Genomic DNA, 14,938 nt, shown 5'->3' with positions numbered 1-14,938 from the left:
GCCCTTACGCGGAAACTCAGGCCAGGCGCATTTACAGTTAGGCTTCTTCTGCGAAGGTCCAGGAATAGCCTTGGGTTCTTTATCAAATGTACACATCAGGCCTTTCGTGCGGGTGGAGGGGGCCACTGGTACATGGCCAGCTGTAATTTTAGCACTTCCCCATTGTGAGTAAAATGGGAGGCCCTTGGGCACATGCTGATGTGAGAGAGGGGGGGGTGGTGAAAGAAAGAGAGAGAGACTGACATAGTGAGAAGCCTGTTGTTCTGTTATAAGGCAGCAGAACATTTGAAGGACAGTGGATTACATTTATGTGCAATTAGCTAACTTTTGTACTTCCATAATGCAGGCCAGCAACAGACCCTGTTCAAAGAAACAGCCATTGCAGTGTGTGACATTTCAAACTGAAGGGATTTTGGAGGAGCCAGTCTTATTTAAACCTCAGACATTTCGTTTGGTTTGATCTTGATTGTTAAAGTGAGTGACATCACATCATGGTCAGATCTAAAGGACTCTCTGAGGCCTTCAGGACAAAGGCTGCAGATTTAAAGAAATCTGTAAATCCGACAGCATCAATTAATTAATCAATTAATTACATTTTACAAACTATTTTTCACATCTCAATATTGTTAACATCAGCATTCGTGGTATCTGTTCCCTCAAGTCATCAAATGCCATTAAATCAGCTGTTAGAAAGGCATCACGTTAATTCACTACACTCGGTGGGTTGTCTGATTAGAATAGCTAGTACATTACATGATCTCGTCGAAAAGTAGTTGTCCTGAATGTTAACCTCTTGCGTGTTATGAAATCTAGCATGTCTCCATGACTACCAGGGCAGAACAGTGTGAACAGAGCACTCCAACTCTCAGACAGTTAGAGGAACTACATGACTTTTCTGGTTTTTAGCAAGTCTCTGCCTTCAAACGCTCACGTTCTTATGGTGGGTGTGTTTACGGGGCTAACCCACAATGCAGTGCTTTAGACCCAAAATATTTGAAATCGGGGAGGTAGGCTTTGAAACCCAAAGCATCGGCCTAGTTTCTTGATAGAAGAAGTTAGGATGAATAAATCTGGTTCTGAGGAGGAACGGGGGGGATGTGTTTTCTTCTCTCGCGCACTCTCTCAACCCTCAACAATGATGTGTGGTTGTTGAGTCTTCAAGTGTTCTGAAAAGTACCGGAGCCAGCTGTTTGCAGCCTATACTTCACTGTGTATGAAGAGGAGGCAGGAAATACATCATTGCAAATAGCACATACACACACACACACACACACACACACACACGCACACGCACACATGCACGGACGAGCACACACTTTCCCTCACAATCTCTTGGTTCCCAGCCTGCCTCTCCCCCCTCATTTTCCTCGAATCATACAAATTGCGCTTTCAAGACTTTTCATTTCAAAACAACAAAAACCGTTGCCTTCAAATTAAAGAAAGATCACCGGGGAGAAATTGCCGAGGACAACATCTGCGTCTCGTTTGCCCCTTCAGCATATGATTAGGAAGTTCATTTATGTCTAACGTATAATTCCTGCCCCTCTTTTAAGTGGCAGCGAGTGTACAGGGCTTCATGTTTTAACCCTCAAAGAAATGAAGTGGGCAATGGAAAGAAACAAAGACACCATACGTCTCTCGCTCTTTCCCCACTGTAAAGTACCCCTCTGGGTTTGGCGGAGTTAGGGCTAGCAGTCCTGGATTAGGAATGTCGAGTACCAGCCTGATTCATTCTTTGGTCTTTTCTGGTCAAACCCACTTGGATGCACATGTACTTATCCTTGATTGCCTGTGTTTAAGAGTTAACAGGTTTTGTTATTTATGGGGCTGCCGGCACGGCAACAGGAAATGTTAGTGGTAGTCGTGTGAAGGGCTTCGATATGAACTTCTTGGATCGAAAATTCCACAGGTCTTTGGTATCTGTTGGCATAAATAAGATAAGTTGTCCTACACAATGAAACCCTGTGATATTTATTAGAAGTAAACAGCATCGATGAGAGCCAAAGGTTCACAAGTTTCCTGTCTCCTCTATTCACCAAACACCTGCCTCTTTACTGCAAAACCACAGCAGGAACAAGTGAGACTCATCTCTCACTCCCAAACACATGCGCTCATCTCTTGACTTCTCTAAAGATAGCTGATGGGAAGTATTTGCCTGCTGAGGTGAGGTGACTGGGTTTATATGGAAGGGAAGGGTTTATATGTTCAGATAGGCGTCAGGCAGACATCACAGTCTCAGAGTAGAAAACAGTACATGGTCCAGACCTTAATAGTTTTTTTTTTTACTCTGTTTAAATAAATAAAGCTTTCATGTGAAAAAGGAAAGAAAGTAGCACTTAAAAAGACTAAAAGCCCTTTCCATCTCCAAAAAAGCAACGATATAGGACAAGGAACAACATTTTCAGTGGAAGTTAAGGTTACAAGATTTCATTTTACAAGAAGTTATTTGGCCCATTTTGTTTGGTCTGTTCATTATTACATGTGACACCTCGTAATTGTGCTTCCACCCCCTCATCATGTTTCTGTAAAAGCCTATCTAAAACCTACCTATCTGACCTACAGAAGATCAAAAGATTTCCCCACTCAAACATAAGAACGATGGACTATGGAACAAATTGAAACCCTAAGAACTTAAGAAGGACTTAACGTATTAAAAGCAATACCAAACTTCTCTCCTTTCTCAAGAGTGTTTGACTTATGAGACCTAGAGAGCAGACTGACTGAAATGGGCTATGTGCTGTGAGAGACAGCTAATTCTCTGTGGTTTCCTGAGAGCTGAATGAGAGGGTGTGTTTCGGTGAGGACTTGCTTCACATGAATGACTGCTTAGCTGTGGCTAAGGCTACATGAAATCATGAGGGACCGTCGAGCCAAAAGCTCACGTTTCTGGTGAAAGACGATCGAAGATGGTTGCAATGCGCCGGAACACGTCAGACTTAGCTTTAATGGCCGTGTGTGGTGACAGGAATCTGGAGTAAAGAGACGTGTCAAAGACAAGTCTGAATGGCTGCTTTATAGTAGATGATCTGGAAATTGGCACATTTTGGTTGGAAGGGAGCAGGTCAAATGGAGCTTAGTGAAAAGTTGTGGCATGGTGAAAGCTTGATGTGCCGTACTTGGCAGTGCGCTAGAGTGCCTGACTCTCTCTTTCTGTCTCTCCTCATTAGGAAATGGTTACGGAAACCACCGTAACTCTCCTGGCTTGCTGGGGTCCTCTGGAGGCATGAACAAGAACATGCAGGCCAAGTCCCCTCCGCCCATGAACCTGGGCATGAACAGCCGCAAACCTGACCTGCGCGTGCTCATCCCACCTGGAGCAAAGAACAACATGCCCTCCATTGTAAGTGACCATCACCATTTCGCTTCCTGACTTAGACCATCATGACCTCTCTTCTCCTTTCCTGTCCTCTTCTCTTCCCCTCTCTTCTTCTTTCTCCTTGTCCCTTCTGATCTTGTTTCTTCTTCTCTCTTCCTGTCCTTACTCCTCTTCCCTTTCCTTCTTCTTTCTTCCCCTCTCCTCTTCCCCCTCCTTCTCTTTTCCCCATTCTTCTTTCTTCTGTCCTCCTTCCCTCTTCCCTTCCCCTTCTTACTATTCTCTTCCATTATTCTGAACCCATCTCCTCTTCTCTTCCTTCTCCTTTTCCCCTTCTCCGTGCCCCATTCCATCTCCGCTTCTTGTTTTTTCTCCTCTCTGCTCTACTTTCTTTTCTTCTTCGCTACTCTTCCATACGCCTTTATAGTAATCTGTTAGCTTTAACTAGAGCTGCCCTTATCCACTGTCTCTTCCACACTAGTCATGCTAGGTCGCTCTGACCCTTACATTTACCTGTAGGACAGCCTCATCATTTAGCTTGACCAAGCATCTCCGTCAGCCAATGACACTAATTCTGAATTTACTACCCTCCCCTCTTTACTGCCATCAGTCTGAGGATGTTGACCTTCTATTGGTAAGTGGGACTGCCACTCAAACTGGCATAGACCAACAGACATAAAGGCCATCATTCATTTTCCAACAGTCATTGTCTGAGATTAGAACCAGCCTTTTAGGTTTTACCAGGTTTTTAGCTGATCATAATATATAGTGCGTCCTTACATGCATAGCTAGTTTCCACTCACTGTTATTTTACTCCCATTATGGCTCAAGCAAATGCTAAGCAGTAACTTCTGCTCACTGGTAAACAATGCACAGTTCTACAAGATAAACAACATTAACAAGGAACTTGAGTGACTCCTAGTGGTCACTATAAGTCAGCACACCCTCTTTCCTCCTGCTGCCAGCCAACAAATCTGTTTGACCCCCTCCATCTCTGCTTCCCATACGAGCTTTTCTCAACCCCTCAGAATGAAGGACGTGAGTGCATTTCTACCTCATCAGTCATCATTCTAGAAGAAAAAAAAAAGAGAAAAAACAGCCCCACCCCCCTGTTGTTGCTGATCCAGTTGCCTTGGAGACCGCATGGGTTACTATAGCGACCAAGCACCCTGCAAGGGGTTGTAAATGATAGGTTGGAAGAGTTCAGTGGTGCTGCGCGTGAAGTGATTAATTTCTTTTCACAAGTTTGCTTGTTCTCTTGCCGTCTGTGCAGAACAAAGAAGTTTATGTGACTGACGTCTTCCGTCTTAATGCTTCCCTTCCTCTTTTTTTTACAGAACCAGAGAATAAACAACTCTCAGTCCGCACAGTCATTGGCTACCCCGGTGGTTTCTGTGGCAACTCCCACCCTACCAGGCCAGGGAATGGGTGGCTATCCTTCAGCTATCTCCACCTCATATGGTACCGGTAGGTAGAACTAAACTAAACAATAAAAATGATTTTCTCACAGTATGAGGACAGAAAGCAGAAAACATCTACACGAGACATAACCAAACACTTATTAGCTGTCTCACAGTCAACTGCGTGAACAGTGGGCTCCATTTAGTATCTTCCTAGGAATAATCCTAAAGTAGTTCTTAAGAAAAGTACTAACAAAAAGTCAGATTACGTCAGATTCAGTTCTGCTTTTATAAGAATGGATCCCACTGTCCTTGTAGACTGAACATATCCCAAATAAAAAACATCGGTAAAGGTCAGAATCATTTTTGAAAACTGTGCAAGTGAGTTAATCCTATAAACGGTTGGTGAATGAGGTGCATTGTGAAGAACATACAAGAAGCAAGAGCACACTGGTAAACTTGGCTATAGCGAACAATTTGGCATACCATGGATTAGCACAGGAGTGGCAGAAGAATACTTTCAGTGAAGAAAAACAGGCTAAAGAACACACTTCAGGATGTGGGCACAAACCTGTCTCAGAAGAGTATTAAAAGAAGAACACATCAGCATGACCTCATAGATTTTACCAAAAGATACAAACCACTGATACAACCTATTGGTTAGTTTAAAAAAAAACATGTAGCATTCCAGGATATGACAGCGGCAGAATTAATTCTGAAGAGTATCGAGCATCTGAACTGCTGAGATACAACCAAATGTCTTACATTTACTGCACAGTGTTTCATCTCACAGAAAGACAATGATCAGAAACAGCAGCTTACAGCCTAAAAGTAGAATATTCAAATCAGTCACTCAACCAGAACCCTTTCAAGCATTCATTCCGTTTACTGACGGTTAAACGCCACCTTAGCAAGCCATGCAGGAGTGCAGAGCTAAAAACAACGAAACCTGTGGCGCTGTCCGACCTGTATATTGATATATCGTCATCTGATGGTCTAAAGAAACTGTGCGTGTGACCTTTACTAACGCTGTTCCTCTGTTTTGTTCCAGAATACTCCCTGAGCAGTGCCGACCTGTCGTCTATATCTGGTTTCAACAGTGCCAACACCCTGCACCTGGGCTCAATGAGTGGCTGGCAACAGCAACACCTCCAGAACATGCAACACTCTGCTCTTGGACAGCTGGGGTGAGCACAAGCACTTCTGTATTAATGTTGAGGATGCAGTAAGAACTGGTTCTCACTGGTAGCTTTAATAGTTGAACTGTGACTTTTCCATTACTCTGTTTTGTAGTTTTAAGACTCTTCTCTTATTGAACCAGTCATAGCTTAAAGCCGCAGATAGAAACCGACTGTCATAAGAAAAGCTTGTCTGATATGGTAACAGTATAGAAGTCGGTATAGAAATTGGTTCCTAACATGCTTAATGCTCTGCGAAGGTCAGTAGTATTATTATTTACCTTTTCATTATTAAGCCTTTAACAATTCCAGAACAGAATGCTCTAGCAGTGCAGTTATCGATCAATAATGTGTGTGTTCACTATGTGTGTACATGAGTGCGTGGGCACTCGACACGTTCTGTAACCCCCCTTCGTTTCCTTTCCTTCCTACAGAAATTGCACTAGCTCTCACTTATGTCAGGGTTCAAATCTCTCCCTGCCCTCTACTCAAAGCCTGCACATCAAGTCCGAACCTGTTTCTCCTCCTAGAGATCGCTCCAGCAGCGCCACGCCCGCTGGATACGCCCCGCCCCCTCCCCACCAGCAGCAGCACGGGGCCCCGCCCCCTCAGGCGCGGCAGGACTCGGGCCGCTCGCCGGCCGATAGCCTCAGCAGTTGCGGCAGCTCGCACGACGGCAGCGAACGGGACGAGCACCGGGCCGACTTCCACTCACCCCTTGGAATGGGTCGCCCCGGCCTGGACGAGCGCGACAGTCCATCTGTCAAGCGCGTCCGTCTGTCCGAAGGCTGGGCCACATGATAAGCCCCGCCCCACAAAACCCAACGCCTCAACAGCCCCTGACCTTGACCTCGGCCCACCCGCGCCACATGATGTGCAGTCACAGCGTTCACACACATACACACATATTTTCTCTCTCTCTCTCTCTCTCTCTACTTCTACTGTCTTTTTCTGACAAGTCGTCGCCCTCCCCGTCGTGTCGGTCACTATGTAAACAGGGAGGAGGCGTTTTCTCAAAATTAGCTGTAAGGTTTTTGTTGTCTATTTTTTAAAAGGGTGTGTCCAATATACATATTGACGTAATTGATGGGTGTCGGTAGGGGAAAAGGGCAGGAGGGGCTAGCATACGTGGGTTAAGAACGGGGTTTTTAGCGGGCGGGGTTACTATGCATAACTTGTGCCGTGCGTGGATTTGACTTTCAAGAATTACCGTATATGCACATGCATATATATTTACACGTGTGTGTAGGTGTACATATATGCATAGTAACAAAAGCAACAACAACAACAAAAAAAAAGTCAGGTACTCTTGATTCTTTTGTAAAAGTACTTACAAAACTTTCCTCAGCGATATTCAGCCATGGGAGAAGCTCAGCTGAGGGCTATCGTGGAGTTGAGACAGGCAAGCAAGCACTTGAGTTGCTCTACCAACACCATGTGTACAGATTCAGTTTTCTTTGCCACTCTCTTCAGAGTGTTCCCTCGCTAAATGTATGTTATGATTGACAATGTCATGTTGCAGGTTCAACGTATTGTACATAGAGAGTGGGCAGGGACAAGGGGGAAAGGGTCGAGGTTGCCAGACATTGCAGATTTAACGCAAATGAAAGCTTTTATGCAAGATTTTTTGTTTTTCTCGGAAGGATTGTACAGGTATACAGCCCCCTAGGTTTTAGTCAGGGAGAAGGAACCTTTCATAACTTTTGACGAATCAAGCTCTTCGGTCGAGGAGCGTCAATAGCAAGATTGAACAGCAGTCAGTAGACGAAGGACCATACCTTAAAATTAAGAGCCATGTTAGTCTATTCTGATGAAATTAAAAACCTAGGACTTGCTTTAAATGTTCAGTATTAAAAAAAAAGAAGAAAAAAAGAAACAATTGTATGATACACTTGCTTATATTTTCATATAAAAAGAAATACAATGCAAAGCATTTTTGTGGCTTTTTGTAGTTTATATAAGCCAGAATGTGTTTTGATAGCTTTGCTTATCTGAAAAATGATAGTTGTACAAGAAGGAGTAACCTTGGGCTTTTCAAACCTAAGCCATGACATCTGAGAACCCTTGCTTTGCTCAACAGTTTGTTTTGTTTTGTTTTTTTTTTTCCATTTTGTAGAGGTTTTTGTTTTTAAACGTGTATTTCTAATTATATTGAATAATAATATTAAGATTCTTTTTAAAAAAAATCTGTGAAATTAACATGCTTGTGTATAGCTTTCTAATATATAAATATATATGATAATAATTATGGTCATAGCATTTTTTTTTCCTTTCAGTGTGAGGTTACATAAGTACAGTTGCACATGTTTGTTTCGTCCTTTCTTTTAGTTTTTCTTATTGCTCCATACACCGAATCTTTCAGGGGCAAAGCCAGCCAGAATTTCAGATTCCAGATTTTTCAGACCCACCCAGCAATGCCAATAAATGTGCCGTTGGGGTAAAGAGACACCTCTTCGCATAGCAGTGGTCTAAAGACTCAGGTGAAGAATGTGAATCCGATGGAGTAAGCACACTTCTAATTGGCTAAACAGACAGTACCTCAAGTAATAAAGGTTTTCTTACCAGTTTCTGTATCAGTGGTTCACCTGCTCGTATTTATAAAGTTAACTTTCAGTGAGCACAAGATATTTATCCAAACGTGTGCTTTGGTTAGGAAGAAGCACAACCTTTCTGGTATCGGATTCCTTTAGTGTGCGAATTCCAACTCAAACAAATACTGCGTGGTTTCACTTGAAATTGCCATTGCACTGAAAGATTTCAAAACATGAGAGATGAATATGTCGTGCTGTCCTGGATTTCTAGTTTGAACTAGGCTGATTTTGTGAACCCTTGGTCATCTGTATTCAGCTCATTAGTGCCATTATTGTCCATTTCAGTAACACAAATGTACACAAGACCCGTTTCTTCTGACCATGCCCACATCACTGGCAGTCATGTTTTATAATACGCTTGATATGATTCAGTGATTGGACATTTGTTGATATATTTTTTTACTAAAGACATGGAGCAGTGTTCTTTTGGCTTTGTTCTAGTCCAGTTTCTTGGGGTTTTAGAAACGTATTTCTTCATTTCTTTATTTTGCTTTGGGTAATTTCCAACAATACTGGTACCTCATATTCACCCTCCCAGTACCTCAAAATACCATCAACCAATCATGACATGAAATGGGATATTAAAAAAAAAAAAAAAAAAAAAAAAAAGAACCCAACAAGTGTACAGTCTTGTGAAATATTACGCCATTGTCTGTTCTCTAAATTTCACACAACGTCCACGTATGTCCACCCTGGTTCATTCTTTTTGGTTTGCTGTTGTTTTTCCTTAAATATTTCATTTGTTTCCATTTAAAAAACACAAAACTAAAAAAAAAATCTGTAGTAACAAATGTAGCTTGTATAAACCTACCATGGGTAAGGTTGAAAGGAAAATGTGTTCTTCTGTTTGTCTTTTTTTCCCCTCCTTCTTTTTTCCTTTCCTCTTCTTTTTTTTTTTTTTTTTGAAACCAGGAGAAAGAGGCTTTCAGCGGCATAAGCTGGACTTTGTCGCCACTTGAAGACAAGATGTCATTAAATTAAAAAACACATCTCTGTATCTCAAGGGACTTGATTCAGCTGTATGTAGTGAAAAATTAATGTATGGATTAAAAAAAAATCGTTTCTCCTGCTGGGATTCAAAAAAAGGTATTTGTATTTTGCAGAGAATTCAGTAAAGTTACTGGCTTTCTTAGTTACCACTGGTGCCCTAGTGTGCTTTTATTGTGTTTGCTGTGTATGGTAATTCCCTCACTGCAGTCTCGGTCACACATGCTGATCATACTCACAATGCAGTGCTAATACTGAATGCAGTGTGAAGAAACATGGACAAAAGCTTTTATTTCTCAATTGGATAAAAATTTTGGACGATTTTAAGAATTTGTCCAGAAATCTATAAAAACCTATATATATATATATATATATATATATATATATATAAAATGCACCTTGTATCTACAAAACAATGTTCCAGGTCTGTTGGTCCATTCATAGTAAACTTTTGACACAATGTAAAGAACAACTGTCAGATTCAAATGAGGTCAAAATGGTCAAAATGGTAAAAATGAAGACACAAGGTTTTTCTATCTACATAGTTATGTAAATATAAATGGATATATAAATACACATTAGCTGTCTGTGTTCCTTGTCTAAGTTTAGGCACTAGGCGTAAGAAAACATACAAGAAACCACTAATTTCGGTGCCAGGCAGCTCACAGGGTGCTGAAAATAGACCTTTAGAAGATTTGTGCTTCAGACGGACAAGACTTAAATTCATAGACGAATGTCCAAAATGTTGTTCACCAATATGCACTAAAAACGTCCTGCCCTCCGAAATAACAATGTTCATTCACAGTGGATGTGTACTTTACCTACAATTGCTGATGTGTGTGAACACTTGTGGCTTGACATTCCACTCTGAGTTTCTTCTGGCAGCACGCCAGTGCTTTTAATATCTCTCAAATAACCTCTGAATCGCTCGGAGAGCAGGAAAAACGTGCATATTAACACATGCTCCTCTAATTTTCACTCATCAGCTCCGAGAGCGAGTGTGTTCTCACTTGCTCTGCAAGTGTGCAGGATGTAGCGCACTGAGCGGAAAGGCCTCAGGCCAGTGCTAGCAGTTACCTTTCTCTACTGACTGAGGGCCAGCGTCCTGCGCTGTACTTCCAACTTTAATCATTATCAGAGAAAATACAGAAAATACAAAGCTGACTCCAGATCAAATGTAAATGAGTGATTTCGACAGACAGAACCCAGGAGTGTGCAGCTGTGCTGCTTCAACCGAGTGCTGTGGTCGGGGACCACACAGGGACTGTTCGAAGCTAAACCGCCGGCCGTCAGCCCACTGCAGGCCCACCCACACTCTGCCATGTGTGTGGGCGCGAGTGGTGGTAGGCCAGGCCGGACAGGGAAATGCCTACTGTATGTGATTTTTGACCCAAGCAGGTTGAGAAGAGTCAGGTTTTCAAAGAATCAGTAGCAGTAGGCAGTGGTGAGCTGCACACCCAAAACAACTGAATATGAAGTCTGTGAGACATGACTATAAGATGAGGACTACAATGAATACAATTGTGTTGGGCCTTATATTAACATAATTTTAATAATTTAACGTACACTACAAAATACTTTTTACTTTACACTGTGCACTACAAAACAGCCCTTTAACTTTACATATAAACCCTTTAACTTTACACCTTACACTAGAAACTAACCCTCTAACCTTGGATTAAGCCTAGTCCAGTGCTACACCACCATATTGCATGAAGATTTTCCATTGAAAGGAAAATATAGTCCTGGGAAACCAACACTAAGCCTTTAAGTTTAGACTTTACACTTTAACATAACCCTTTAAACTTTACGCTTTACACTACACATTAAGCATTTTTATATTTTTTTACACTACACATTGCCCCTTTAATTTCACATCTTACTCTATTTCTGAGCTCAGACCATGCCTCAGCATATGAAAACGTGGGAGGAGACTGTAAGAGAGGTGGAAGATGAACTCCGAGAACTTTGGGCTGGAGTTCAGGCTGCTTCTGTTCTGAGATGAGGGAAGGCCAGACCCCTCTGATGAGTGGAGCTAGTACTGAGAGATATGGCTGAGATAAGGAAAGGAGACAGAGTGATGGTCCAATGTTTAAAAAGAAATAAATAACTAAAAGAAAAGTTATGGACATATATGGTGGAAATCAAGTCAAGTCAAGTCAAGTGGGTTTTATTGTCATTTCAACTACATACAGAGTACACAGTGAAACAAAACAACGTTCCTCCAGGACCATGGTGCAACATAGACAGTGCATACAAGACACAAGTGCAACACAAACAAACAAGTGCGGACAGACAACACAACACAGACCAGAGAATAATAAATAATGACGGTAGTGTGCAAATTGTGCAATGTGCAATAAATAGAGTCCAGTGAGGTAGTAAAGTTATTAGTGCAAATGCTTGTGCAAAAAATGCTTCCCATGTTATCTGGGGTAAATGGTTGGAAAGAGAGAGAGAGGGAGAGTGTACATGTACCAGAAAGACATCAGTTCAGAAGTTGAGTTGAGTTGAGAAGTCTGATGGCTTGGGGGAAGAAGCTGTTGCAGAGTCTGGTCGTGTTGGACCAGATGCTGCGGTACCTTCTTCCTGATGGCAGGAGGGAGAACAGTCTGTGTGAAGGGTGGGTGGAGTCATCCACAATGCTGGTTGCTTTGCGGATGCAGCGGGTGGTGTAAATGTCCATGACGGAGGGGAGAGAGACTCCGATGATCCTCTCTGCTGTCCTCACAATGCGTTGGAGGGACTTGCGGTCAGAGGCTGTGCAGGTCCCAAACCAGGCAGTGATGCAGCTGCTTAGGATGCTCTCTATGGTTCCCCTATAGAAGAGGGTGAGGATGGGTGGAGGGAGACGGGCCTTTCTCAGCTTCCGGAGGAAGTAGAGACGCTGTTGGGCTTTCTTGGCTGTAGAGCTGGTGTTCAGGGACCAGGTGAGGTTCTCCGCTAGGTGGACACCAAGGAACTTGGTGCTCTTAACGATCTCCACAGAGGAGCCGTTGATGTTAAGCGGAGAGTGGTCCGGTCTTGATTTCCTGAAGTCAACAACCATTTCCTTGGTCTTCTCTACATTCCAGTGAAGGTTGTTGACTGTACACCAGTCTGTCGTGATGAGACGTTCAAAAGAGAGGAGGAGGGGCTTCAAGTTTTCTTAACTTCACTTAAAATGCATAGCACAATACATCTGTTTTCAGTGGCTCTACTGTCTATAAGGATCAGAGCTACATGAACTGGTAGAACAGCTGGGAAGCAATGAAAGAATGTACACCGATCAACCATAACATTGTTACCTCTGAAGGGTGAAGTGAAACATTGATTCTCTTAATTTACAGTGGCTGTCAGGGGTGAGATATACTAGGCAGCAAGTGAACAGACAGTTCTTAAAGATGATGAAGGTGTTAAAAGCAGGAACAGTAGGCAAGCGTACGGACCTGAGCCACTATGACCCGAGCTAAATTGTGATGACTAGACGACTTTGTCAGAGCATCTCCAAAACATCAGTCAGGTCATTCCGGTGTGAAGTATCAGGGTCATTGGCATCTAAGGCTTGTATGATCCATAGAGGCCCCACCTCCCAACGTACAGGACTTCACATCTTGGTGCCAGATATCACAGGACACCTTCAGAAGTCCGATTTGCTGTGGTGCACAAGGGGGACCTACTCAGTATTAGGCAGGTGGTGTTGATTGGTGTATAGCCCCCTTTCCACTGATGATCCTATTCGGTTTTCACGGCTAGGGCCTATATTATTAAAAAGCCCAGTCCAGCACATCTTCAATAATGATGATTCTGCTTCTCTGGCTACGGCGTTGCAAAGCGTTGATGGTTCTTCCATCTTCCTCTTCGAACACTGGAAGCAACACCTGCTTTATTGTCCAACAACCAGTGTCAGAACAGCAACATACAATAGGATGTTTTTTGAGTAAGTGAGTGATCTTCAGCAAATAAACCTCACTGCAAATCAGAAGCATACACCAGCGGTTCCCAACCAGGGTCCTGGCCTGCACGGCCACCTGATCAACACACCTGATCCAGCTAATTAGCTTATTACCGAGCTGCCAGGGTTCGGAGTGCCACTAGATGGCGCCAATGTTTCTTTTTTTTCTTTTTTACTTTCACCGAGCTGTGGTCTGTTTGTGTGTTGGCCACAGGGGGGCAGTGTGGATCTAACACCGCTCTCTAAAGCAGTCGGTCACACACACCATTTCAACAGCCATCAGTTCAACACACACATTAAAACAGAGTGTTTAATTACAATTTAATGAAGAAGTGTTTCTTTGGTTTCCTGAAATCATTTCCACCACAGATGATCATTTGAAAACTAAAAATGGGGCTTTGCTCTTTTTAGGCACACATAAAAAAAACACGCGTAGAATTATTATTATAATACATATCATTTTTTCATGTTCAAAAGTGAACTAATGTTTTTGCTTATGATCTGAGTTGGTGAACTGTTTATTACTGTGTCTCTCCACCGACTCGATGTTGGGAATAAAAGGGAACATTTAAGAAGAATCGTAGTTGAGAATTCTTCAGAAGTGCTGCTTCTAAAAGCTGACAGTCGTGTGAAAGACGAGGGACCAAACTGAGCACAGGTGAACACGCTACACAACGAGTCCAGATTTTGATTGTATTCTATTGTGTGCTTATACATTCATAACGTTCAATACGTGTCTACTAAAAAAAAACATCCCAAAATCAAGCAAGAGATGAAGCCGCAAAAATATGGCTTCTGTGGTTTTACATTTGTTTGTTGATTTTTATTAGCTTAGCCCTTTGAGAGCTGATTTACATTAAACACGCACATGCAGGCTTAGTGAGCATGTGGTGGTTTAGCTTAATAGAATGAAAGCAAGAAGGAAAGACAGACACATTTGAAGAAAGAAACATCGTGCAGGTTAACAGTGTTTTAATTTCTCTATAGACACCATTCACAACATTAAAATAAATAAATAAATAATAATAATAATAATAATAACAAAAACCCGTCTCCTCGTTTCATGTGTTTCTTTATTTGAACGATATTAAACGAGAAGACAAACACCCAAAGCGAAAATATTAAGATGCTCAAATATACAAGCAAGCAATATACATATATAACTATATAACAAGCAATATACATATATAACTATAAAACAAGCAATACACATATATAACTATATAACAAGCAATATACATATATAACTATAAAACAAGCAATACACATATATAACTATATAACAAGCAATATACATATATAACTATATAACAAGCAATATACATATATAACTATATAACAAGCAATACACATATATAACTATATAACAATCAATATACATATATAACTATAAAACAAGCAATATACATATATAACTATAAAACAAGCAATATACATATATAACTATATAACAATCAATATACATATATAACTATAAAACAAGCAATATACATTTATAACTATAAAACAAGCAATACACATATATAACTATATAA

The 14,938-nt window shown here is 41.7% G+C and overlaps 1 protein-coding gene across 2 annotated transcripts in view; it reads left to right on the top strand.

Annotated features, from left to right (window-relative positions):
- Positions 1-9,618, top strand: part of mef2cb (myocyte enhancer factor 2cb) — a 68,635-nt gene extending 59,017 nt beyond the window's left edge. For both annotated transcript variants that reach the window (XM_072664354.1, XM_072664353.1), the window contains exons 7-10: positions 3,168-3,340; positions 4,651-4,780; positions 5,765-5,900; positions 6,326-9,618. In XM_072664354.1, the coding sequence (XP_072520455.1) occupies positions 3,168-3,340; positions 4,651-4,780; positions 5,765-5,900; positions 6,326-6,692 (806 nt within the window). In that variant the 3' untranslated portion in view covers positions 6,693-9,618. The remainder of the gene's footprint in view (positions 1-3,167; positions 3,341-4,650; positions 4,781-5,764; positions 5,901-6,325) is intronic.
- Positions 9,619-14,938: the final 5,320 nt, after the last annotated feature.

This window comes from Salminus brasiliensis, chromosome 20 (genome assembly GCF_030463535.1).
Source record: "Salminus brasiliensis chromosome 20, fSalBra1.hap2, whole genome shotgun sequence".
Taxonomy (NCBI): domain Eukaryota; kingdom Metazoa; phylum Chordata; class Actinopteri; order Characiformes; family Bryconidae; genus Salminus; species Salminus brasiliensis.
The sequence above is the reverse complement of the archived record's forward strand: the minus strand, read 5'-3'. Positions and strand labels throughout refer to the sequence as shown.